Source organism: Aquarana catesbeiana, linkage group LG07 (genome assembly GCF_042186555.1).
Source record: "Aquarana catesbeiana isolate 2022-GZ linkage group LG07, ASM4218655v1, whole genome shotgun sequence".
Lineage (NCBI taxonomy): Eukaryota > Metazoa > Chordata > Amphibia > Anura > Ranidae > Aquarana > Aquarana catesbeiana.
The window spans coordinates 36,469,878-36,496,458 of NC_133330.1; the positions used below are offsets into that span (position 1 = coordinate 36,469,878).

Sequence of the window (26,581 nt, forward strand, 5' to 3'; positions counted from 1 at the left end):
GACGCGCCTCCTATGCTCCTCGCCATATTAGGGAATATGGAATGCTGATGGCCGAAACCAAAAGGTAAACGGAGGGAGGTTCGATTATTCTTTCAAGCATATTTGCTCCGTTGTAAGCTCCGAGTGCTACGAATCATAACCCGAGGAAACTATTTAGTCATTTCAATCCAAGCACTCAGGTCTTTATCCTGGTAGCGCACTCGGTTAAATACACGATTTAAAGTCAATCATAGAACTCCCCCCTCAGCGCACATCGTCCATTCCACTCTCGCTCTAAGGTGTTGTAGAGGACTGTACCATTTTTTAAAAATAGGGGAAAAGATGAATTTTCGCACAAACAGCTGACAGCCAGGTAGGCGCGGATGTTTTTATTTTTTTTTCCTTCCGTTAAATGCGTTACGGCCGTTACGGCGTTGTGCTTTCCTGTAGGGAAGTTCAGGGGGGCGTACGTCCACCCCCACGTGTGCTGGGAATGGTGCGTCCCAAGGCCCCGGTTTAGTGGTCGCTTGGCACCTGGGCCCGGGCAGTCCTCCTCTGCCACCTGCTGGCATACAAAGGCCGGTGGGGGGGAACCGGGAGGTGTGATCGGGGCCCCGGGAATAGGGTCAGCTGATGGTGGGGGAAAAAGAGAGAGCAGCGCCTCCGTGTATCATGCTGTGAATGAATGTGAGTACTGAGATATGGGGGAGGGGGGAGCTGTATACAGGAACATGTATACACACTGCAATGGAGGGGCCCATCACCATGGAAACCCATTCATCTCCACATTTTAGACATTTCCATTTATTGGTTTGCTTTGATCACCTTTACAAAGGTTCCTCCCCTCCCCCTTCCTTCCTTTTATAGGAAAAACCTGATTCTATATCCCCTTTGTATCAATGATGGGATTCCATTAAGGATACATTGTATCTGAATTTAGTGTTTTCTACAGATCAAACATGTCATCTATTTTTTTTTTAGATGTGGTGGCTGCATTCGTTTTCCTTTCACCTGGTGATCCTGCCAGAAACGCACTTCCTGTACCAGGGTGACAACGCTCGCTGTACTGTATCTATGGAGGAGCAGCGTTGTCACCCTAGGACAGGAAGTGTGCCAGGACTCCAGAACCCGAAGAGATCACCTCCGCTGCACAGGTTCACGATTACAGTGACACTAAAGCTTTATTTTTTTTATTTTTTTTAAACAACATACATATCATACTTAACTCCACTGTGCAGCTCGTTTTGCACAGAGTGGCCCCGAACATCCTCTTCTGGGGTCCCCTGGTGGCTCATGGTTCCTCAGCATTATAAGATCCCCCTGGGAGATGCGCTCTCCCGGGGGGTTACCTTACGGGCGCGCTCCCGAGTCATTCATTCGGCGTCCATAGAACCCGAATGTATGACTCGGCCCCGGGTCTTTGGATTTGATTGACAGCAGCGGGAGCCAATGGCTTCGCTGCTATCAATCCATCCAATCAGGACCTGAGACACCGGCTTTTGCTGGTGCGCTTGTCCCCGGGACGTGATAGAGGGGGTACAGGTAAGTAAAACGGGGGCTGCAGCATTACGGGAGGTTTTTCACCTCAATGCATTGAGGTGAAAAACCTCGAAGGTTTACAACCCCTTTTAAGGGCCGGTTCACACCATAAAAGGTGCGTTTTTTTTGTGAGTTTCCAGCAGTCCATTCATTTGGGTGGGCTGCTGAACATACAAAAAAGTACTGCGGTACCGTGCTTTTTGGTGGCCACGTGCGCACCATGCCCTTACCAGATGTGTGGGGGGTGCCCTAAGGAATCGACGGGGGAGGGATTCCCCCCATCAACACTGACCCATGGTTGGTTGCAGGAAACAAAATCGCATCATCTATGGCTCGTATGTCAAACACAAGGCCCGCGTGCCGTATGTGGCCCTCCAGGGCTTGTCATGCGGCCCTCACACTCAGTTTTGGCGTTGGAACTCCATTCCGCCACCTCCGGCTGTCGCCCTCCGCTCCCATTCCCCGCTGTCACTTGTAAATACAGAGGCGTTCTGTGTTTACAAGGGACAGCTTTGTTCTCAGCGGTTCCTGGATCTAACAGATTCCCGGACGCACTAACGGTGGGGCACGGCAGGGACACATCTCCAGAATCTAAGGCTGCATTCACACCTGAGCGTTTTCAGCTCGTAAAACGCAGCGCCCAACAAGCAAAATCCCATTCATTTCAATGGCCCCTGTTCACATCTGAGTGCTCTGTCGCCTGAAGCAAAATGCCTGATGCTCAAAGTACATGAGCTTCGTTTTAGGCAGATTACAGGCGTTCTAGTGCTTTTTACATTGGTGACCTTTGGACTTCAAAACGCCTGTACAAAAACTTGGCAAAAAATGTTTGAAAACGATACGGTCAGGTTTGAATGCAGCCCAAGAGAAGGAACAATCTCCCTGCAAATGCACAGGTGGTAAAGCCGCCTACACAGGGAGGTACTAGAGACGAGCCAAGTAGGTGAAAGAGATGCGAGGAAGTTTTATGGGGGGTTTGGGGTTTTAAACTCAGTGCACCCCTAAACCCTGCACACTGTATACAGCACACTCCTGAATGCTGTACTCTGTACATCACGCACCCCTGGACTCTGCACTCTGTGCAGAATGCCCTCCTGAGCGATGAACTCTGTAAGTGGCGCACTCCTGAACTCTGCATGCAATGCACTCTGTATATAGAGTAGTCCTGAACTCTGAACTCTGCACCAATGCACTCTGTGTTATACCTGAAGGGTTCCACATGTACGCTCACTTTAAGGCTGGCTCCACCCAGGAGTTATGACAAGGGGCATGGTAGCCATCTTAGAGCACATGTAAGGAAGCATAAAAGATATACCTGTCCTGAGATGAATGTTGGAGTATACAGCGAGTACTGAAATAAACATCAGTTGTTCCAGAACAGAGTCTTGTGTCTCTCACAACTCAGAGAATATAACACTCTGTATATAGTGTAGTCCTGAACTCTGCACGTAATGCACTCCTGAACCTTGCACTCTGTACAGAGGGTTGTCCTGAACCTTGCACTCTGTACAGAGGGTTGTCCTGAACCTTGCACTCTGTACAGAGGGTTGTCCTGAACCTTGCACTCTGTACAGAGGGTTGTCCTGAACCTTGCACTCTGTACAGAGGGTTGTCCTGAACCTTGCACTCTGTACAGAGGGTTGTCCTGAACCTTGCCCTCTGTACAGAGGGTTGTCCTGAACCTTGCCCTCTGTACAGAGGGTTGTCCTGAACCTTGCCCTCTGTACAGAGGGTTGTCCTGAACCTTGCGCTCTGTACAGAGGGTTGTCCTGAACCTTGCCCTCTGTACAGAGGGTTGTCCTGAACCTTGCCCTCTGTACAGAGGGTTGTCCTGAACCTTGCGCTCTGTACAGAGCGTTGGTCCTGAACCTTGCGCTCTGTACAGAGCGTTGGTCCTGAACCTTGCCCTCTGTACAGAGCGTTGGTCCTGAACCTTGCCCTCTGTACAGGGCGTTGGTCCTGAACCTTGCGCTCTGTACAGGGCGTTGGTCCTGAACCTTGCGCTCTGTACAGGGCGTTGGTCCTGAACCTTGCGCTCTGTACAGGGCGTTGGTCCTGAACCTTGCGCTCTGTACAGGGCGTTGGTCCTGAACCTTGCGCTCTGTACAGGGCGTTGGTCCTGAACCTTGCGCTCTGTACAGGGCGTTGGTCCTGAACCTGGCGCTCTGTACAGGGCGTTGGTCCTGAACCTTGCGCTCTGTACAGGGCGTTGGTCCTGAACCTTGCGCTCTGTACAGGGCGTTGGTCCTGAACCTTGCGCTCTGTACAGGGCGTTGGTCCTGAACCTTGCGCTCTGTACAGGGCGTTGGTCCTGAACCTTGCGCTCTGTACAGGGCGTTGGTCCTGAACCTTGCGCTCTGTACAGGGCGTTGGTCCTGAACCTTGCGCTCTGTACGTAGTGCACCCCAGATACAACTGGCCCTTTGGGGGCAACCATACTGCTGATGCGGCCTGTGATTAAATTGAGTTTGACACCCAGCAGGCAGCTGGATCCTGGGGAAATCTCTGATGCAGGGATGCCCAGTTCTCTTCCTGGTTCTGAAGTTCTGGCACTGCTGGGTGTAACAACTTTGGTGCTACTGTGATGCTGCTGTGTAAAAGTTCCCAACAAGGACCCACCTCCCTCCTCCCTTTTTCTCCACTGAGAAATGTTCTTTTATTGCTTTCACAACATCTGTGAATGGAGGAAATTTGGATGAATGACCGGATTCTCACCTTCATTCACAGAGCATGTTACAGGCAGTGAAAGCAATAAAAGAACATTCCCAAATGAAGGAAGGGGCTGGGTCCTTATTGAAACTTTTTCAAAGCAGCTTAGCTTGAATAGCTGAATCCGGTACCCTCAGAGTGCTGGAAATTCTGAGACTGGAAGAGGATGGCGCATCCCAGCACAGAAGAGTTCTCCAGGATCTAGCTGCTTGCACAACATGAGACATCTTTCATTGCAGGTAAGTTAGCTGACTAAAGCTATAGAGATTCTTTTTATTTTTGTTACGGCTAAACTTTAACAATTTCCCGCCTGCCCCAGCATCCCTTTAAAGCAGGGGTCTTCAAACTACGGCCCTCCAGTTGTTCAGGAACTACAATTCCCATCATGCCTAGTCATGTCTGTGAATGTCAGTGTTTTACAATGCCTCATGGGATGTGTAGTTCCGTAACAGCTGGAGGGCCGGAGTTTGAGGATCCCTGCTTTAAAGTGTTCTAAATGCAGATTGGCTGATAATGTGACCAGTGTGATTGGCTGTCACAGTGGTCACATGATTAGGAGCTGATCCCATTGGCTAACGATCATTTGTGGGGGGTCAAGAGCTATCTATCACAGCTCAGTCTCTGTGCTGTATGGTTTCGTTCTGCATGCGTACAATTCGATTGGCTGCCAAGCTGAGGATAGGATTCAGTTGGCTGCCAAGCTGAGGATAGGATTCAGTTGGCTGCCAAGCTGAGGATAGGATTCAGTTGGCTGCCAAGCTAAGGATAGGATTCCATTGACTGCCAAGCTGAGGATAGGATTCCATTGACTGCCAAGCTGAGGATAGGATTCCATTGGCTGCCAAGCTGAGGATAGGATTCCATTGGCTGCCAAGCTGAGGATAGGATTCCATTGGCTGCCAAGCTGAGGATAGGATTCCATTGGCTGCCAAGCTGAGGATAGGATTCCATTGGCTGCCAAGCTGAGGATAGGAGTCCATTGCCTTTGAACATGTGTATTGATCTTAAAGTACAGTTTTGAATTTACTTTGCAGCGTGCCAATTGATAGGATGAGCGAGTTAAAGGATTGCCCGCTGCAGTTCCACGAGTTCAAGTCTGTAGATCACGTGAAGCTTTGCCCCAGGTACACAGCGGTGCTGTCCCGGTCAGAAGACGATGGCATCGGAATTGAAGAGCTGGACACCCTTCAGCTGGAACTGGAAACACTCCTGTCCTCGGCCAGTCGGCGACTACGTGTGTTGGAGGCGGAGACACAGGTGAGGCGCAGTTTTACAGGGGAATTTCACTTTTAGTTAAAGTCAAGATCTTTTCATTGTGTCCTTAAAGCCAGAACTTGTAAACGCTTTGTCTGCCTTTTTATTGCAATGTGTGTCCCCATTGAAAAGTTTTCCCCTTATTTCCTGTATCCATAATGTGTCCAGCTTGTATCCAAGCTGGACCAATGTAAAATTTGCCATACCTTATTTAAAATTATTTCAAACTCTAAAAAAAAATAGAATATACAAACATGTTCTACTTACCTGCTCTGTGCAATGCAATATGTTTGGTATGTACTTCATATACATCTGAACTCCTTTTGTTTTACTGTAGATCCTGACAGACTGGCAGGACAAGAAGGGAGACCGGAGGTTTCTGAAGCTCGGGAAAGAACAGGAACCCGGCACACCCGTCAAACACAAACCCAAGAAGCCAAAACTCGAAGGAAAGGGAAGTCATGCGTCGGGGCAAGGCCCAGGAAGACCCAAGTCCAGGAACATACAGCCAAAGATCCAGGAATACGAATTCACAGATGACCCCGTGGACGTGCCCAGGATTCCCAAAAATGATGCCCCAAATAGGTACACCGATTAATCAGCTCATCAATTGGGGAATGATTGGCAGACTGTGTTAGATCAGCTTCTTCCCTAGCCATAGTGACCGTGGTTTTTGCAGATCTGAACCTGGAAGTGCTCAGGGCTGAGTGAGTGCTTCCAGGGTTATGCAACCCCAAATCCCAAAAAGTTGGGACGCTGTGTAAAATCTACATAACAGCATGCAATGATTTACAAATCTCATAACTTCATATTTTATTCACAATAGAAAACATATCAAATGTTTAAACCTGCGAAAATGCTCCATTTTAGGAAAAAAAGTAAGGTAACTTTGAAATTGATGGCAGCAACACGTCTCAAAAAAGTTGGGACAAGGCAAAAGCTGGCAAAGTAGGTGGTACTAACATGGAAAAGCTGGAAGAATATTTTGAAACTAATTTAGGTTAATTGGCAACAGGTCAGTAACATAATTGGGTATAAAAAGAGCATCTTGTAGAGTCTCAGAAGTAAAGATGGCCAATCTGTGAAAAGCTGTGTCTATGGTTGAACAATTTCAGACCAATGTTCCTCAACATAACATTGCAAAGACTTTAAATATATCATCATCTACAGTATATAATCTCATCAAAAGATTTTGAGAATCTGCAGAAATCTCTGTGCACAAGGGACAAGGCCAAAACGATATCGGATGCCCGTGATCTTTCGGCCCCTAAGAAGGCACTACATTAAAAACCGGCAAGATTCTGTGATGGACATCCCTGCATGGGCTCAGGAATACTTCCATAAACCCATGTCTGTGAACACTGTTCACTGTGCCATCCAAAAATGTAAGGTAAAGCTCTATCATGCAAAGAAGAAACCATATCTGAACATGAGCCAGAAACGCCGCCATCTTCTCTGGGCCAAAACTCATTTAAAATGGTCTGTTGCTAAGTGTAAAACGGTTCTGTGGTCAGACAAATAAAAGTTTGACTTTCTTTTTGGCAACCATGGGCATTGTGTCCTCTGGAATAAAGAGGAGAGGGACCTTCCAGCTTGTTATCAGTGCTCAGTTCAAAATTCTGCATCTCTGATGGTATGGGGGTGCATTAGTGTGTATGGAATGGGCAGCTTGCACATCTGGAAAGGCACCATCAATGCTGAAAGATTTTATCCAGGTTTTAGAGCAGCATATTCTTCCATCCAGATGTCTTTTTCAGGGAAGGCCTTGCATATTTCAGCAGGACAATGCTAAACCACATACTGCATCTATGACAACAGCATGAACCATGCCGTCATGGCTGAAACGCGTTAACATCTTCTGTACCTAGCTGTTTTTTATGGAGTATCCAATAAATTAGAAAAGATTGAAGAGCATTTATGGAGTTGTGGATCACCTTTTACTGATTATCGTGTTGGCAGCTGTGCAACTCCTTATCCTGCATCCGACAGCTCAGGAGAACATTCAGGTGATTTGGGGTAGAAGCACCTTTTTTCTTTTTTTTTTTTTTTTTTTAATGTTATGACAACACCATAGCTTAGTAGTAGAAGAGTCTGGGTGCTTAACTGGCCTGCTTGCAGTCCAGACCTTTCACCAACTGAAAATATTTGGCACATCTTTAATCCTATATCGGGCAAGAATGGGACAACATTTATCTCCCAAAACTCCTGCAACTGGTCTCCGTTCACAGACATTTACAGTGTTGGTAAAAGAAGATCACCACCCCAACTTTTTTGAGATGTGTTGCTGACATCAATTTCAAAATTACCTTATTTTTTTTCTGAAAATGATTCATTTTCAACATTTGATATGTTTTTTTTCTATTTTCTGTTGTGAATAAAATATGGGTTTATCAGATTTGCAAATCATTGCATTCTGTTTTTATGTAGATTTTACTCTAGCCGCTGAGCCACTCTCTATCCAGGCACCCAAGTCCTATGATGGGGGTAATCAGCTGGCACATTACTGTGAATGTAGAAGTGATGAGACGGCTTTATAGCTGTCTGAATAACTTCAACAAGAAATCTGGCCGCAAAGAGTAGAAAGATGAAAAAAAAATCCCAACTACTGTGCAGGTGCTACTGTCCATGTAATAATTATGTCGAAAGCAGCGAAGTGGTTAAAGTGGTAGTAAACATGGAGGGAAAAAAAAGAACTCTCCTTTTGCAAGGTTGCATACTAGCACATTATAAAAGACCTTCCCTTGAAACGAAGCCCTCCAGCGGCACGCTGTCACCACTGCAGAGGCTTCCATCTTTACCCGGTTCTTCCTTCCGGGTTCTTGGGCTCCGGTCGCTTGAATGGCCGTGCAGCGATGATGTATGTGTGGGAGTCAAGGGTACGGCCCAGGGCTCTAAAGGAACGGCACGGGTATTCCTTTACTGAGCATGCGCCGGTGATGTCGCTGGCTGCTGCTCGCTAGTATATCCCCTAAACGGTGCACCTTTTAGGAGATATTCATTTTACCTACAGGTAAGTTTTTTTTTTTTTTTTTTTTATTATAAGCCTACCTGTAGGTAAAAATTAAACGTCGAGTTTTCTACCACTTTAAAGAGACAGTCCACCTGAAGCTCTATTTTCCGTGTGTAGATGATCCTGGAGCGTTAAAGTAGAACTAAAGAGAAAACTTTTTATTTTCATTTTCGATAGATTTGTAATTTTTTTTTTTTTTTTTTTGCCATCTGTGTCCCATTGAGAAGATTTCCCTTCATTTCCTGTCCCATAGCCAAAACCGGAAGGGAGAGGAATCCCTGGCTGTCACCAGAATTAAGTGTCCCCATTGTTAGATTTTCTCACAATTCCTGTTTTGGTGACAACTCAAAATTTTGGATCTTCTTTCAGTGATAATGGTGAACTGGACAAATAAAGAGTGTGAATCTATTTACAGGGACACAGACAGACTGCAATAAAAAAAAAACCTACAGGGGTTCTAATCCCTCTCCAATCTAGCTAAAACTAAAAAAAAAAAAAAAGTTTAGTCTTTTTAGTTATATTTTAAACACGCTGACAATCCCTTCTATGTCTTGGAAGCTCTGTTGGTGAGATCTCTGCGCACCTACTATGCCCAGTATGAGGGGTTCCCACTATCCCTGCTGGATTTATCTTAATTCATAATATGGAAAATGTAACTGGAGAAGCTGAAACACCCAAAACTCCCAAGTGGACAGGAGCTGTTAGGAATTATGACAGGGGGATCTAACTGCTGGGGTTCCAGGACATACAGTGCATATGGAAAGTATTCACAGCGCTTCACTTTTTCCACATTTTGTTATGTTACAGCCTTATTCCAAAATGGATTCAATTCACTATTTTACTCAAAATTCTACAAACAATACCCCATAATGACAACCTGAAAGAAATTTGTTTGAAATCTTTGCAAACGTATTAAAAAAAACACAAAAAAAAATCCCATGTACATAAGTATTCACAGCCATTGCTCTTTACTTTTGTTGAAGCACCTTTGGCACCAATTACAGCCTCAAATCTTTTTGAGTATGATGCTACAAGCTTGGCACACCTATTTTTGGGCAGTTTCTCCTATTCTTCTTTGCAGGACCTCTCAAGCTCCATCAGGTTGGATGGGGAACGTTGGTTCACAGCCATTTTCAGACATCTCCAGAGATGTTTAATCGGGTTCAAGTCCGGGCTCTGGCTGGGCCACTCAGGCTGGGTTCACACCATCACTGCATCCATCTCACAGCAGGAGTCCGATGCGTCCAGGTTCACTGTTTCAGGTCCGATTTCAGGCTGCGTTTGGACCTGAAACGGACCAGAAGACGCACAGCGTTTTTCTGCAAAATACACCAGACCTGCTGCAGAGATCTGTGAACCGGCTCCATAAAGAGCTGGTCAAATTATCCTGCTGCTGCGAATGGGATGAGGAGAACCCGCATCCAATTTGCCATGGTGTGAACCCAGCCTATAGGACATTCACAGAGTTTTCCCGTAACCGCTCCTTTGTTATCTTGGCTGTGTGATTACTGTCGTTGTTCTGTTGGAAGGTGAACCTTCGCCCCAGTTTGAGATCCAGAGTGCTCTGGAGCAGGTTTTAATCAAGGATGTCTCTGTACATTGCTGCATTCATATTTCCCTCGATCCTGACTAGTCTCCCAGTTCCTGCTGCTGAAAAATATCCCCACAGCATGATGTTGCCACCACAATGCTTCACTGTAGGGAGCGGTGCCTGATTACCTCCAGACATGACGCTTGCCATTCAGGCCAAAGAGTTCAATCTTTGTTTCATCAGACCAGAGACCATTTTGTTTCTTATGGTCTGAGAGTCCTTCAGGTGCCTTTTGGAAAACTCCAGGCGGGCTGTCGTGTGACTTTTACTGAGGAGTGGCTTCCGTCTGGCCACTCTACCATACAGACCTGATTGAAGTGCTGCAGAGATGGTTGTTCTTCTGGAAGGTTCTCTCTCCACAGAGAAACACTTGAGCTCTGTCAGAGTGACCATCAGGTTCTTGGTCACCTCCCTGACCAAGGCCCTTCTCCCCTGATCGCTCAGTTTGGCTGGGTGGCCCGCTGTAGGAAGAGTCATGGTGGTTCCAAACTTCTTCCATTCACGGATGATGAAGGCCACTGTGCTCATTGTGACCTTCAATACTGCAGAAATGTTTCTGTACCCTTCGCCAGATCTATGCCTCCATACATAACTGTCTGAGGTCTGTAGACAATTCCTTGGACTTCATGGCTTGGTTTGTGCTCTGACATTTTTAACTGTGGCACCTTATATAGACAGGTGTGTGCCTTTCCAAATCATGTCCAATCAACTGAATTTACCACAGGTTGTAGAAACATCTCAGGCCGGGTTCACACTAGTGCGACAAACACTCCGACATTGGGAGCTCATGTCGCATGACGTGTGAAAATCAATGTTTCCCTTTGGGAGACGTCCTAACTGGTCCCAAACAAGTCGGTCCAACTTTCAAAGTGCTCCCTGTACTACTTTGGTCTGACTTTGATCCTACTTCAGCCCATTGACTATCATTGAAGTCGGATCAAAGTCGGATCGCTGTCTTGCATGATCCGACTTTGGCATGCGACTTGTGCTCAGATGATCTTGAGGGGGACCTCCGCGCCAAATTTTAAATAAAAAAACGGCATGGGTTCCCCCTCCAAGAGCATACCAGGCCCTTGGGTCTGGTATGAATTTTAAGGGGAACCCCCTACGCCGAAAAAACGGCGTGGCGGTCCCCCCCAGATCCATACCAGACCCTTATCTGAGCACGCAGCCCAGCCGGTCAGGAAAAGGGGTGGGGGCGAGCCGCACCCCCCCGAACCGTACCAGGCCGCATGCCCTCAAGCACCTTGTCCCCGTGTTGATGAGGGCAAGGGCCTTTTCCCAACAACCCTGGCCGTTGGTTGTAGGGGTCTGCGGCCGGGGGGCTTATCGGAATCCCGGAGCCCCCTTTAATAAGGGGGCCCCCAGATCCCGGCCCCCTACCCTATGTGAACGAGTATGGGGTACATCGTACTCCTACCCATTCACCTAGGGAAAAAAGTGTCAATAAAAAAACACACTAGACAGGTTTTTAAAATTTTATTAGGCTGCTCTCTGGGTATCTTCTGCTGGGATGCTCTCGGCTATCTTCTGCTCTTTTGCTAGCAGTGGCCCGGTCTTCTCTGCTGTCTAATTCCGATGTTGACACGACGCTCTCTCCCACTGTAATGTCGTGTGCGCGGTCTGCAACGACTTGTATAGGGATGGGGCATGGTCACCGGGTGATGTGACCCCGCCCCTTATGACGTCACAGTCCCATCATGCCCCGGGACTGTGACATCATAAGGGGCGAGGTCACTGATGTTGAGAGTGTCAACATCGGAAGAAGAGAAGAGGGAAGAAGACGGCAGAGAAGACCAGGCCACCGCTAGCAAAAGAGCGGGCAAAAGAGCAGAAGATAGCGGAGGAGCCTGGCAGAAGATACCGGAGAGCGGGAGAAGAACTGGAGACCGCGGAGAAGGAAGAGACCCCCGAAGTTGGAAGAAGACCCCCGCAGCTGCCTAATAAATTATTTTAAAAACCTGCCTAGTGTGTTTTTTTATTGACACTTTTTTTTCCTAGGTGAATGGGTAGGGGTACAATGTACCCCATACTCATCCACATAGGGTGGGGGGGCTGGAATCTGGGGGACCCGTTATTCAAGGGGGCTCCCGGATTCCGATAAGCCCCCAGCCCGCAGATCCCGACAACCAACGGCCAGGGTTGTCGGGAAGAGGCCCTTGTCCTCATCAACATGGGGACAAGGTGCTTTGGGGTGGGGGGGCTACAGGGTGCCCCCCTGCCCCAAAGTACCCATCCCCCCATGTTGAGGGGATGCGGCCTGGTACGGTTCAGGAGGGGGGGCCCGCTCGCTTGTCCCCACCCCCTTTCCTGACCGGCCGGGCTGCGTGCACGCATAAGGGTCTGGTATGGATCTTGGGGGGACCCCCACGCTGTTTTTCCAGGGTAGGGGGTTTCCCTTAAAATCCATACCAGACCGAAGGCCTGGTATGCTCTTAGAGGGGGAACCCATGTCGGTTTTTTATTTAAAATTTGGCGTGGAGTTCCCCCTCAAGATTCATACCAAACACAGTGCCTGGTATTGGTGGGGATCCAAGTCAGATCCCCATTCATTAAAAGTCAGACGCATGCCGGCTTCAAGTCGCAGGGCAAAGTCGGATCCAAAGTAGACCGGCTGTCGTGTCGCACCAGTGTGAACCCGGCCTCAAGGATGATCAGTGGAAGCAGGATGCACCTAAACTCAATTTTGAGTGTCATGGTAAAGGCTGTGAATACTTATGTACATGTGATTTATTTATTTTATTCTTTTTATTTTTAAGGCCCCTTTCACACTGAGGCGGTTTGCAGGCGCTATTGCACTAAAAATCGCGCCTGCAAACCGACCTGAAACTGCCGCTTCTGTGTCTCCAGTGTGAAAGCCCGGGGGCTTTCACACTGGAGTGGTGCGCTGGCAGGAGGGAAAAAAAAACTGCAAACAGCATCTTTGGAGCGGTGTATACACCGCTCCTGCACATTGAAATCAATGGGGCAGCGCGGCTACACCGCCGGCATAGCGCTTTGCGGGTGGTGTTAACCCTTTTTTGGCCGCTAGCGGGGGTTATAACTGCCCCGCTAGCGGCCAAATACCGCCTCTAAAACGACGGTAAAGCACCGCTAAAAATAGCGGCGTTTTACCGCCGACGCCCCCACCACCCCAGTGTGAAAGGGGCCTAATAAATTTGCAAAGATTTCAAACTTCTTTCACGTTGTTATTATGGGGTATTGTTTGTAGAATTTTGAGGAAAATAATACATTTAATCCATTTTGGAATAAGGCTGTAACATAATAAAATGTGGAAAAAGTGAAGCTCTGTAAATACTTTCCGGATGGACTGTATAAGAAGCTGGGGGTTGCCTTGACCCAGCAGGATCCATCAATTTAGAAATAAAATATCACTTTTCTGTTGACTGGCTGAGCTACCAGTGGCAGCAATTAGAGGGAACATAGGGATTTCATCTGGGATTGCTGCATCCAAAACTTGGTTTCTTAGTTCTAGACAAAGTAGCAAGTCCTCGGAATTGACCTCATTGCAGAGACCTGCCATGACAACCTGAACTTTTGGTTCCCCTTTTTCTCCTTGTTTTATTGGTGGGGACCAGATAAGGAACAATAAAAAATCAGCTTTGCAGTGACCTCCACATACGGAAAGGGTTATTTAAGGTAAAAGCTGAGAAAATGTGGAACAGTCTTCCCAGAATCACACTGTACCCCCCCCTTTTTATAACAAAGGAGCATTCACTGACTTTTTTATGTCACTCTTCAGATTCTGGGCCTCGGTGGAACCGTATTGTGCGGACATAACTACAGAAGAGATCAAAGTGCTGGAAGACCTTCTGAAGACCCCAGATGATGAAGCTGACTACTACAAAGTAGGGTCATATATGCGTGTCACGTGAGAGTGTGCGAGGTGCTGCAATCTGCAGCATGTAAATTAAAAAAAATATATATACACACTCATACATACACTCACTGGCCACTTTATTAGGTACACCTTACTAGTAGCGGGTTGGACCCCCTTTTGCTTTCAGAACTGCCTTTATTCTTCGTGGCATAGATTCCACAAGGTGTTGGATTCCTCAGATGTTGGTCCATAGTGACATGATAACATCACGCAGTTGCTGCAGATTTGTCGGCTGCACATCCATGATGCGAATCTCCAGTTCTAGGTGCTCTATTGGATGAGATGTGGTGAGTGTGGAGGCCATTGGAGTACAGAGACCTCATTGTCCAGTGGTGAGATGATTTGATCTTTGTGACATGGTGTATTATCCTGCTGGAAGGAGCCATCAGAAGATGGGGACACTGTAGTCATAAAGGGATGGACATGGTCAGTAATAATACTCAGGAAGGTGTTTAAACAATGTTCAATTGGTACTAAAGGGGCCCAAAGTGTGCCAAGAAAATATCCCCCCCACCATTTACACCACCACCAGCCTGAACCGGTGATAACAGACAAGATGGATCCATACATTCATGTTTACACCAAGTTCTGACCATCTGAATGTCGCAGCTGAAATCGAGACTCATCAGACCAGGAAACGTTTTTCCAATCTTCTATTGTCCAATTTTGGTGATCCTGTGCCAATTGTAGCCTCAGTTTCCTGTTCTTAGCTGACAGGAGTGGCACCCGGTGTGGTCTTCTTCTGCTGTAGCCCATCTGCTTCAAGTTGGAAGACGTTGTGCGTTCAGAGATGGTATTCTGCATACCTTGGTGGTAACAAGGGGTTATTTGAGTTACTGGTGCCTTTCTATTATCTGGAACCAGTCTGTCCATTCTCCTCTGACATCAACAAGACATTTTCCTCCACACAACTGTCGCTCACTTTATATTTTCTCTTTTTCGGACCATTCTCTGTAAACCCGAGAGATGGTTGTGTGTGAAAATCCCAGTAGATCGGCAGTTTTTGAAATACTCAGACCAGCCCGTCTGGCACCAGCAACCATGCCACGTTCAAAGTCACTTAAATCCCCTTTATTCCCCATTCTGATGCTCGGTTTGAACCTCAGCATGTCGTCTTTACCCCACGTCTAGATGTCTAAATGCATTGAGGTACTGCCATGTGATTGGCTGCGTAGCAATTTGTGTTACCAAGCAATTGAACAGCTGTACCTAATAAAGTGACCGGGGTGTGTGTAATAAATAAATATATATATATATATATATATATATATATATATATATATATATATATATATATATATATATATATATATATAAAATATGTGTATATGTGTGTGTGTGTGTGTGTGTATATGTATATGTGTATATATATATATATATATATATATATATATATATATATATATATAATAAAATGTATTATGTCTTTTTTTATAAAGTAGGGGAGAGCTAAGATTTCATTTGGGTTTTTATTTCCATCTGTGACCTCTTTGGGATGATTTTCCCTCACTTCCTGTCCCTGTGACACCAGAAAAGAAGTGGGACGAACAGTTGTCAGGAAGGGACAGGACAGGAAGGCACAGACTGGAAAAAAATAAAACGACATGTGTTCTAGCCCCCCTTCCCACTCAACTGAATATTTTGTCTGTGTCCTTGAAGAAATTTTCCCACCACATCCACATAGGAAATCTCCCCCAAAAATTTGTCTCCCCTCCTTTTTAACTATCCCATTTATTTCAGATTCCTCCCCTGGGGAAGCATTATTCACAGCGGTGGGCCCAGGAGGATCTGCAGGAGGAACAGAAGGATGGAGCCCGAGCTTCCATGGCAGCAGACAAGAAGAAAGGGGCCCTGGGGCCACTCACTGAGTTGGACTCCAAAGGTAAGGGACTCCTAATCTGCAGAATTGGATCCTGACTGTATATAGATTGTATATAGATTGTATATAGCTGGGTAGGATTTATAGTGATTTTGAAAGCTGAACTCCGGCCTCCTCCTCAGTCTTGCACAGTTGTATTCGTTCCTCTCCTGGAATAAAATAGCTTCCTTTTTGATTTCACTGCACACTGTGAGCTTCTCACAATGTGCTTTAGAAGGTGCAGCAAGTCATATAGAACCTGCCTCATTTCCTGGCTGGAGGACATCCAGCATCATCTATCCTGGGCCCGCCCCTTTTCATTTATTGGATTTCAGTTCTGTCAATCATGGAGGCTCAGCATCACATTTGGGAGGTCTGCATGCAGTTGCATAGGAACACCCACTCCTCCTCCAGCCTGACACTCTCCCTTCAAGGCATTTTAATAATTACATTACTCCTCCCAAGAGCCAGCCCACTGCTTGCATCAGTGCTGGGATGGTTTTAAGAAGCTATGTACAGCACCCTGCTAGCCCCTCCCACCAGCCAAGATCTGCAAGCACTGCATAGAGAAGCACAGAGACCCAATAAATACATCAGTGTCTATAATAAGGTATGTAATGAAAATGGAAAGGTTTTATTTAAAAATGTAATTAGCATGGTGGGGAAGGGGAGGGAAGAGCAACCAAAGAAGGCAAAATATTCCAGATTAGACTTCAACTTTATTAGTACAGGTGCATACCTCCCAACATTTGAGATGGGAATGAGGGACACCTACTAGCAAACGTATGTAGGCATAGGACACACCCCCTTAAAGGAGACTTAACGGAAAAAAAAGGTTAATTAAATCCACAAGGGCTTTTTTTTTTTACCACTACTATTCCTTATTGGCTTTTAAAATTTACAAATGCAGCAATTTACTTGGATGAAAACTTGAATGAAAGGTTTAGCACTGGGAAACACTTTTTGAAAGATAAAACGTACATTATGTATACATCCTATATAGATCAGACCAAAATGAGGGAAGAGGGACAGAGGGACATTGCTCCAAATCAGGGACAGTTGGGAGCTATGCAGGTGGCACCAGTTGTGGCTGCTCTATTGGGCGTGCAGGGGTGCCGACCCCCCCCCCCCCCCCCCCCCCAATCCATGCGCTCAGCCCCTAATCTGCATGCAGGGTGCTGGACGCAAAGATTTCAAGTTGTTGTTGTTTTTGGGGGGGGGGTTTGTTTTTTTTTTGTTTTTTTTGAAGCGCATGATTAGAGCCTGAGGCTCTAATTGGCTTAAAAAAAAGGGTGGGCTCGGGGTGCCGACCACTGCGTCCTGAGCCCACCCAGTTGTGTGACAAAAGTGAATTATTATTGGCTATGGTCTTCCTGCTTATACTCCTGGCCAATCAGGAAGCAGGTCCTGAGACTCGATTGGCCAGGGAGTCTTAGGACTCCTGGCCAATCGGGTCTCAGGACCCATTTCCTGAGGAGAAGCAATGCCTGCCTGGGAGCAAAGAGGCAAAGCGGACGAGTGCGGGGCGCCGTTGTGGAAGAGTGGGAGCAGTGTGAGTACTGAGGCAAGCCTGTGCAGAGGGGGGTGGGGTGGCGGTATGTGAGGTTTTGTACTGGGGGGGGGGGGGGAGCCCCAATGCTATGGGGTTGATTTACTAAAGCTGAAGAGTGCAAAATCTGGTGCAGCTGTACATGGCCACCCGTGCCGCTTCTGCAGGCGAGTGTGCCGTGACTGGCGGCTCACATGCGCGGGAGTGACACCACGCTGCTCCAGCTATTCAGAGTTGGAGTCCACAGCCCTGGAAAGGAAGACAGGTGAGGATGGATGTGGCCTGCAGCGGGGGATGGCACGGGCTTCGTTTGGAGGTAAGTGTTGCATAATGTGCTAGTATGCGATGCAAACTAGCACATTATGCCTTACGTTGCAGGATTTACTTCCTCTTTAACTGAACAAGCTGAAGTTAGAAGCTGATTGGCTACCATGCAGAGCTGCACCAGATTTTGCACTCTCCAGTTTTAGTACATCAAACCCCAATGTGTCTGTGGGCAGTGTGCACGCCCCCTAAACAGACAGGGCTCTTGCACTAAGGATCGGGACTCCTGGTTCTGGATCACCTGATCGCTATGATAGTCTCTGATTTTGCTATCACAGTGATCATTCACTGTGGGCCCACCCTATGGGTTTACTTCCTCTTCTGAATGGGGATGACGATACATTGTATCTTCCTCTCCTTGCAGGAAATGAAGCTGTAAATTTAAAAAAAAAATTTAAAAAGTGTAAAAAAAATAAAATTAAAATAAAAAAATAAAGAATGAAAAATATAATAAAAAATAACAAGGTCAACGTTTGCCAGGTTAGTTTTGGGGTCAAGGTTGGGGGTCAAAGGTCACAGTCAGCATATTTTGGGTAGAAAAAAAATAAAATAAAATTTAAATTGGTATCGGTGTCAGTGTGTTTTAGGCAGAAAAGGAGGATTGGGGCTGCTCTGTGGAATGGTTTTGCACAGAGGCGGTAGATGTGGGGAAAAAAAAAAAAAAACGTCTAAGAATCACTTTAAGGTCTTTGTCACATGGACGTGTAGCCCTTACCACCCATCTAAGAAAATAATCTGCTGTGGATCGCTTTTCAAAGAGTGGAACAGAAGCGGCTTCCAGACATTCTGAAGGTGATACTGTCATCTCCTAAATGTGTGTTTTTTGTTTTTTTGTTTTTTTTTTTTCAGTCAGCCAAATAGCAATTTTGAATCAGATACATAGCGTTTGGCTCGTCCTTGTGGCGTGGTCCCATTCACTTGATTAGGTCGTGTTCAGCAGCGGTACTGCCTGCTAATGATGACACGGGGTGTAATTTTAGCCGAAGCAAAGCATCATGACCGCGCCATGTATTCAGTCCAATCTGATTGCCGCTGCAGTTTAAAGCGGTAGGAAAGTCATTTTTTGAACTTGAACCTACAGGTAAGCCTTTAATGAGGCCCACCTGTAGGTCCAGTGAATATCTCCTAATCTTGCACCGTTTAGGAGATATTCACACTGCATGCAGCCGGTGACGCCACTGTTGCATGCGCTCTGAAGGTCCGGTATGCGCAGGACTGATATCGCTGGGGGAAAAATAGAAGCCCTGTTGTTCTAAGGTTGCGATGCATACTAGCACATTATGCCATTGCTTTGCGCTGGATTTTTTTTTTTTTTTTAAAGGTGTGGTAAAACATCTGCCATTGACCGCCCCCCCCCCCCCCCCCTTCTCTGCCCGGGGTTCTCGGCTCTTGATTGGATAGATTGATAGCAGCGCAGCCATTGGCTCCCGCTGCTGTCAATCAAATCCAATGATGGGGAGGGCAGGGCCGAGTCATACATTCGGCAGCTACGGACGCCGAATGCTGGACTCGGGAGCGTGCCCGCAAGGTAACCCCCTCGGGAGAGTGCTTCTCCTAGGGGAGTTATCTGATGTGGGGAGGAGCCACCAGGGGACCCCAGAAGAGGATGTTCGGGGCCACTCTGTGCAAAACGAGCTGCACAGTGGAGGTAAGTATGATATGTTTGTTATTTATAAAAAAGAAAAAAAAAAACGAACACAATACAATAACTTTAATTCTGGAATTTACTACCCCTTTAAGGGGGACAGTAAAAAGTGTGACTCCAGTGCCTTTTTTTATAATACGATTTGATACTTGTAATGATATGATGTATGTATGTATAATATGATGTATGATCATATATCTTGTATGTTTCCAGATGTTGACTCGCTGATGAAGAAATCTGAATCTCAGCATGACCAGCCTGAGGACGGCTGCCCGTTCGGTCATTTGACGCAGCGTCTGTTGCAGGCTCTTGTGGAGGTAGTTCATCATCCTTTGTCCTTTTCAGCCTTTTCCTTTGTCCTTTTCTAACTAATCCTATGATGCAAGATAAAAAAAAATCACAGCAGGCAGGCCAGGCAGTGTCCGCTCATTGTGGAAAACAAAAAGCAAAAGCGGACACCAGAGGGCGCACTCTGAGCGTAGTATAAAAATGCATTTATTGAAAACAAGAAAAGTCAAACGGCAACTCTCATAGAAACAAAGTGAAAGAGCGCTTGTCACAATGCTGCAGCCGGGTCCAGAGTCCCTCCCTGTATAGACTGCGGCTGCTGGTAGAGGTGAATCATCCAAACCACTCATTCTGCCTCACAGGGTAACTACTGTTTTGTTAAAAAAAATTCAGTATAGCCCCATCGTTGGTGTCTGTGGCAGGAATGGTGTCCCATCGTTGGTGTCTGTGGCAGGAATGGTGTCCCGAGGGCCAGATAAAGGCAAGCAATCTGCCACATCTGGCCCACGGACTGCAGTTTGGAGATCACTGATATATACCAAGGGCAACAAACCATGAAAACCCTTCCAGCCGAAGATTGTTTCTTGTGCAAAGCTCTCCCTTTTTCAAGGCAGTTGGTTGCATCCAGTCAATTGGAAGCGGATTGCTTGTTATGCACACCTGCTGCAGTGTGCACATGTGCAATTCGTTTTGTTCTGAATCTAAATTATGACAAATTTTTCGTAAGAATTCCAAATCGCAACAGTAACTAATGTAAACGAATCCTCTGAAATAACAACTAAATTTGTCCCAAATAACAAAATTCAGAAACGAAATTGAAATGTAAACATAATGCAGTTCTTAGATGTGAAAAATGTTGGCACTGGAATCGGAAAAAAAAAATAGAGTTCTCGAATTCAGTCAAATTGATTTGAATTTGGTCGAATTCGCAATCAAATAAACATAACTAAATGAGTTAAGGAAACAATTTTTTTCATTCTGCACATGTCTGTATTAGAATATATACATTGATTATTTATACTGTGTTTGTTTTTTTTTTCAGGAAAATATCATTTCGCCTATTGAAGATTCCCCAATTCCTGACAAGGAATTGGGAATGGACGGAGCCAGTACCTCACCTCGAAGTCAAATGAAACCTTTTAGGTAATGTGAAATATTTATTGATCAGAAAGCAGACTAACTATGGTGCTGGTTGAAGGATCACACCATGCAAAGCTGATATTTCACCGGAGTAGAACTAAACTCAAAAAAAGATTAATGGTGCCTCCTGAACAATGGCAGTGTACTTCTTGGTATGTGAGTGTGCCTAGGCACTCCTGTACCTTCAGCCTCAAAGTATAATGCTACTTCTCTTGAAGTCGCACGATTTCAAAGCCGCAGGTCAGTGCAATTTCTGGTGTGACTTGTCTGACATCTATGCGACTTCATGTACAGATTTCTATGTAAGTTGCACCTGAAATCGCAAAAAAATAGTACAGCAACTTTTTTTTTTAAATCAGTGTGGCACCGCAAAGTCGGAGTTGCACCAATTCAAACAGTTCCATTACCGACAACATGGTACGACAGTGGCGGCCGGTGGTAATTATCTTTGGCGGGGGGGGGGGCGTCAAACCGTACCCCCCGCAGTCGAACGGCGGGTGGGTCTAGTGCACCTACCCCATCAGCGCTTCTCCTGGGCTCGCAGCGGCGCAGCTCTCCCTTCCCCTGCTCTCCAGTCTCCACAAGAGGACGGCTCCGGCTTCTGTTTACTCCTTCTCGGCGGCCAATCAGAAAACTTCTTCTGATTGGCCAGGTTGAGCATTAGTGTTACAACAGCGAATATTCATTCGCTGTTGTAACACCTGGGTGGGCTCGTAGCATAATGCTCTGCACCATGAGCCCACATATTTTGAAGCCTATTATAGCCTATGGCACTAATCAGGGGCTTCAAAAATACACCCCCGCTGCTGTAATTCCGGGTCCCGGCGTCCTGAAAAAGGCCGGACACCTGAATAGGGGTGACAGCGGTGGCCATGAATAGAGTCATGCTATGCATGACTCTATCCATTAGTCATATAGGGGTGGCGTGGAGAGAGGGAGTTGTGCCCAGGCGCCCCTAATGGACGGAGGCGCCACTGGTATAACATGTCATTATATGATTTGGAACTAAAGTCGCATGACAAATCGCACTGGTGTTTATGGGGGATTAAACTTGAAATTCTGGTTCTGCCCTCTTTGTGTCGCTCCTCGCACACATCAGGAATAAATTGATATATGTGCACACTGGTGGGCTCAATCACTCACTAGCTTTTAGCTTGGCTACCCCCACCAAGGAGTCTCTCTTCTTCCTGCTGCATAGTTTTGCCTTGTAGGGCAATTCAAAAAATGCACAAAGACTGGGAAAAAAAAACGGGGCAGGCGCAGTAACCCAAGGCTCTATTTTTCAGTAATATTCAATTTTTGGGTGGATTGACCACTTTAAGGTGTTTTGAGGACAGGTTGATTAGGTATTTATCCCATTGCTGCTGGCGTCACACATATATGCTGTGTTGTGGAAGTGGGTCTTCCTCCAAGGTGTCGCATATTTGAGAGCCGGGATTTGTGCTGGAAGCGCACTTTATAGCACATTCCTGGCATTGAGGCTGTGCTGTCGCTGATGGCTCCGGGTCTCACACTAACAATTAAAGAGTCGGGAGTACTGGCTTTCAATCATGTGATCACCGTGATAGGCTGTGACTGGCTATTACAGTGATGACTCTGTAAAGCCCACTAATTTAATAAGGATAAAATGGACCAGAGCTTGTGTCGGGGTCAAAGATCAAGAGTCAAAGGTCGGTGTGTTTTTAGATAGGACGAAAAAAATAAAAATAAAAAGCCAAATGCACACGATTGTTTCTTGGCCCTAGCAGGGCCACATGTATGTGGTATTGTCACAAATGAGAAGAAATATTAGTTTGTTTGTTTTCTTGTGTGTGTGTGTGTGTTTGTTTTTTTTTTTTTTTTTGGCCAGTTTTCCTGGCCCAATAATGAACAACATCAGGAGGTAGCCATTAATATTTCACCACTGGACGAAGACCCAGTATATCCTAAGATAACATCCAGGTACCCTAAATGGTTGCATTCGGAGCTTTTGCAAAAAATACACTAAAATTGTTTTTGTTTTTTTTAATATCAGGGGTCTAAACAGACTCCTGACGTATCACTTTTGTTGCAGAGAAAGGGACTGTGGATATAAATTCTTCATTCCCTTTGTCTGCAGCCTCAGGTGTACTGAACAGTGAATGAACAGAAAGCACTCTGTGGAGAGACTCCCTGTTCATTCACAAACGGAAGCATAGAAAACTGTGTTTACTATGCTTTCGTTATGAATGAACAGAGTGAGTGATCATTACCAATCACTCGCTGTGTTCATGCAGGAAAGGAATGAACAGGAGCTTTTGCACGGGAGTGCCCCCCCCCACCCATAGGCTGCTGGCTTCCCTCCTCTCCCTCCTTCCTGCCAACAGCTGCAGGCACATGGGGGCCCAGGCAGCAGGGGGAAGAGGATGGTACACAGGGAATATGATCAGAATGGCGGGGGGAATTACTGGAACCAATTAACTGTATGGCTTTCTCTGCAGTAGCTGAAAGCCGGATCATACACTTCCTTCCTCCTGCTGGCTTTCAGCTGCTGCAGAAAGAGCCACAGTGGCAATCAGTTCCAGTAATCGCCCCCCCCCCCCCCCCCCTCCCTCCGCGCTGATTATCCTCCCTGCTGCCCAGGCCCTGTACAGGAGGATCATTGGTACCCCCTTATCGACAGCCCTGGTTGCGATGATATGTACAGTTTTACTAACACATGCTAAAATTGCAAAACTGTCCAGGCATTAAGATTTATTTTACTTTCGGGCATTAAAGGGTTAAGTAAAGTGTACCTTGTCTGTCCTGAACTGTTGAAGTTTTTTTTTTTTTTTTTTTTTTTTTTTTTTATCCAGTCGGTGTCCCATCGGGGAGATTTCATTTCACTTCCTGTCTAGGACATGCAACAGGTGGTGTCACCATTTAAAAAAAATTCCCCTTGCCCCCTGCTCTTGTGACAACTATAAAATTGTGAATTTTCCATTATTTTGGTGTCGTCACCAGGACAAATAGACGAGAGGGAGGTTAAACTTTGGGAGGGGGGCCTGCACACAAATAAAAACTGCACAGGGGTTCTTACCCTTCCTCACTCCAGCCATGATTAAATACAAAGCTTTGATTTTAGATTAAACCATAAAGTGCTGCTGGATAAGAACACCGTGTAGACTGACGTGACCTCTCTCTGTTGCAGCGCTCCGCATACCAAGTCCTTAGAGATCCGGATTAAAGAGGAGTTAATAGCCCAGGGCCTGCTGGAGTCTGAGGATCGGCCAGCTGAGGACTCGGAAGATGAAGTGTTGGCCGAGCTGAGGAAGAGGCAGGCTGAGCTAAAGGCTCTCAGTGCCCACAACAGGGCTAAGAAAGTAGAGCTGTTAAGGTAAGCGGGTGTCTGGGACTGATTATACCATAAGAGCTTCACCTAAAGCCGTTCTTCATCATTCATATACAGTACCTTGAAAAAGTATTCATACCCCTTTAAAATTTTCCACATTTTGTCACGTTACAACCATAAATGTATTTTATTGGGATTTTATGTGATCGACCAACACAAAGTGGCACATAATTGTGAAGTGGAAGAAAGTGATAAATGGGTTTTCAAATTTTTTAATTTTTTTTTTACAAATAAATAACTGAAAAGTGTGGCGTGTATTTGTATTCAGCCAACTTTACTCTGATATCCCTAACTAAAATTCAGTGGAACCAATTGCCTTCAGAAGTCACCTAATTAGTAAATAGAGTCCACCTGTGTGTAATTTAATCTCATTATAAATACAGCTGTTCTGTGAAGCCCTCAGAGGTTTGTTAGAGAACCTTAGTGAACAAACAGCATCATGAAGGCCAAGGAACACACCAGACAGGTCAGGGATAAAGTTGTGGAGAAGTATAAAGCAGGGTTAGGTTATAAAAAAATATCCCAAGCTTTGAACATCTCACGGAGCTCTGTTCAATCCATCATCTGAAAATGGAAAGAGTATGGCACAACTGCAAACCTACCAAGACATGGCCGTCCACCTAAACTGACAGGCCAGGCAAAGGAGAGCATTCATCAGAGAAGCAGCCAAGAGGTCCATGGTAACTCTGGAGGAGCTACAGAGATCCACAGCTCCGGTGGGAGAATCTGTCCACAGGACAACTATTAGTCGTGCTCTCCACAAATCTGACCTTTATGGAAGAGTGGCAAGAAGAAAGATATTTGTTGAAGGAAAGCCATAAGAGGTCCCATTTGCAGTCTGTGAGAAGCCATGTGGTGGACACAGCAAACATGTGGAAGAAGGTGCTCTGGTCAGATGAGACCAAAATTTTACTTTTTGGCCCAAAAGCAAAACTAACACTACACATCACCCTGAACACACCATCCCCACCGTGAAACATGGTGGTGGCAGCATCATGTGGGATGTTTTTCTTCAGCAGGGATGGGGAAGCTGGTCGGAGTTGATGGGAAGATGGATGGAGCCAAATAAAGGGCAATCTTAGAAGAAAACCTGTTAGCGTCTGCAAAAGACATGAGACTGGGGCGGAGGTTCACCTTCCAGCAGGACATCGACCCTAAACATACAGCCAGAGCTACAATGGAATGGTTTAGATCAAAGCATATTCATGTGTTAGAATGGCCCAGTCAAAGTCCAGACCTAAATCCAATTGAGAATCTGTGGCAAGACTTGAAAATTGCTGTTCACAGACGCTCTCCATCCAATCTGACAGAGATATTTTGCAAAGAAGAATGGACAAAAATTTCCCTCTCTAGATGTGCAAAGCTGGTAGAGACATCCCCAAAAAGACTTGTAGCTGTAATTGCTGTGAAAGGCGGTTCTACAAAGTATTGACTCAGGGGGGCGCCATACAAATGTACCCCACACTTTTCACATATTTATTTGTAAAAAATGTTGAAAACCATTTATCATTTTCCTTCCACTTCACAATTATGTGCCACTTTGTGTTGGTCTATCACATCTATCATGATAATATTTTATTATTATAAGGTTTTTTTTGGGGGGGGGGGGGGGGCTGGAGTTGTGCTTTAGCAGCATTCTCAGCGGCTCCACTAGATCCTAATGACTGGATTGCTTCTGGTCTACCAAAGGGCCCATTCTCCCGGGTGCTTCTCTAACAGCTCTTCTACCTTTTCAGGTTGGCAAAGGAGGAGATGAATAAACAAGAACTGAGGCACAGGGTGCGTATGGCTGACAACGAAGTCATGGATGCCTTCCGAAAAATAATGGCTGCCCGGCAGAAGAAGCGGACCCCGACCAAGAAGGAGAAGGACCAGGCTTGGAAAGCTCTAAAGGAAAGGGAGAGCATCTTAAAGCTGTTAGACGGGTGAACCCGGACCAGTGAAGGGACTCCGTTTTGTTAATGTGGTGTTTTAGGCCGTTTTAGGCCTAACCTGCTACTAATTGTTCTGAACGATGGCGGTAAAAAAAACTCCAATCCGAACCCCACGGGAGAAAGTCGAGTGATGAATGGGGAAGACTGTAGAGTGGTCTTGAATGACTGCATGTCTATATATGTGACCATGGTATGGATGGTCCATAACTGACTGATTCCAGTACTCTGCTCGATTCCCGATTGTCAGATCTACCCAGTTTGGCGATAGATGAGAAGATCTGGCCACAGAACAACGGGAATGGGAATATCGCCAGCCCAGTACATTCTGGGTGTGTGATTGTGATTTATATGTCAATCGTTTCTTGTACTTGTTTTGTGTTATCGTGTCTCTAGAACGACTTCCTTTTTTTATTCTTTTGACTGTTTCAATATTGTGTTTATGGCTATTTTTTTTTTTTTTAATTGATGAAACTTTATGTGAGAATATTTTCAAGGAGATATTGATAAAATAAAAATATGACCCTCAACAGAA

The 26,581-nt window shown here is 45.9% G+C and overlaps 1 protein-coding gene across 3 annotated transcripts; it reads left to right on the plus strand.

Annotated features, from left to right (window-relative positions):
- Nucleotides 1–41: 41 nt before the first annotated feature.
- TADA3 (transcriptional adaptor 3) lies at nucleotides 42–26,581 on the plus strand. 3 transcript variants are annotated; one of them, XM_073591980.1, is made up of 9 exons: nucleotides 42–64; nucleotides 5,262–5,484; nucleotides 5,819–6,066; nucleotides 13,825–13,930; nucleotides 15,703–15,844; nucleotides 19,552–19,655; nucleotides 20,669–20,769; nucleotides 23,915–24,100; nucleotides 25,852–26,581. In XM_073591980.1, exons 1-9 carry the CDS (start codon nucleotides 42–44, stop codon nucleotides 26,042–26,044), a joined length of 1,326 nt encoding a protein of 441 aa, XP_073448081.1. In that variant the 3' UTR covers nucleotides 26,045–26,581. The 3 variants fall into 3 exon arrangements, with proteins under 3 accessions (XP_073448081.1, XP_073448083.1, XP_073448082.1); XM_073591982.1 differs by lacking the exon at nucleotides 42–64 and adding an exon at nucleotides 238–352; XM_073591981.1 differs by lacking the exon at nucleotides 42–64 and adding an exon at nucleotides 447–666.

Bases quoted from the DNA above. Each gene is read 5' to 3' on its own strand.
- TADA3 (XM_073591980.1), top strand. From the start codon at position 42: ATGCTGATGGCCGAAACCAAAAG. The intron at 65-5,261 runs GTAAACGGAGGG...TTTACTTTGCAG, and splicing joins CTGATGGCCGAAACCAAAAG to CGTGCCAATTGATAGGATGA. The intron at 6,067-13,824 runs GTACACCGATTA...GTCACTCTTCAG, and splicing joins AAAAATGATGCCCCAAATAG to ATTCTGGGCCTCGGTGGAAC.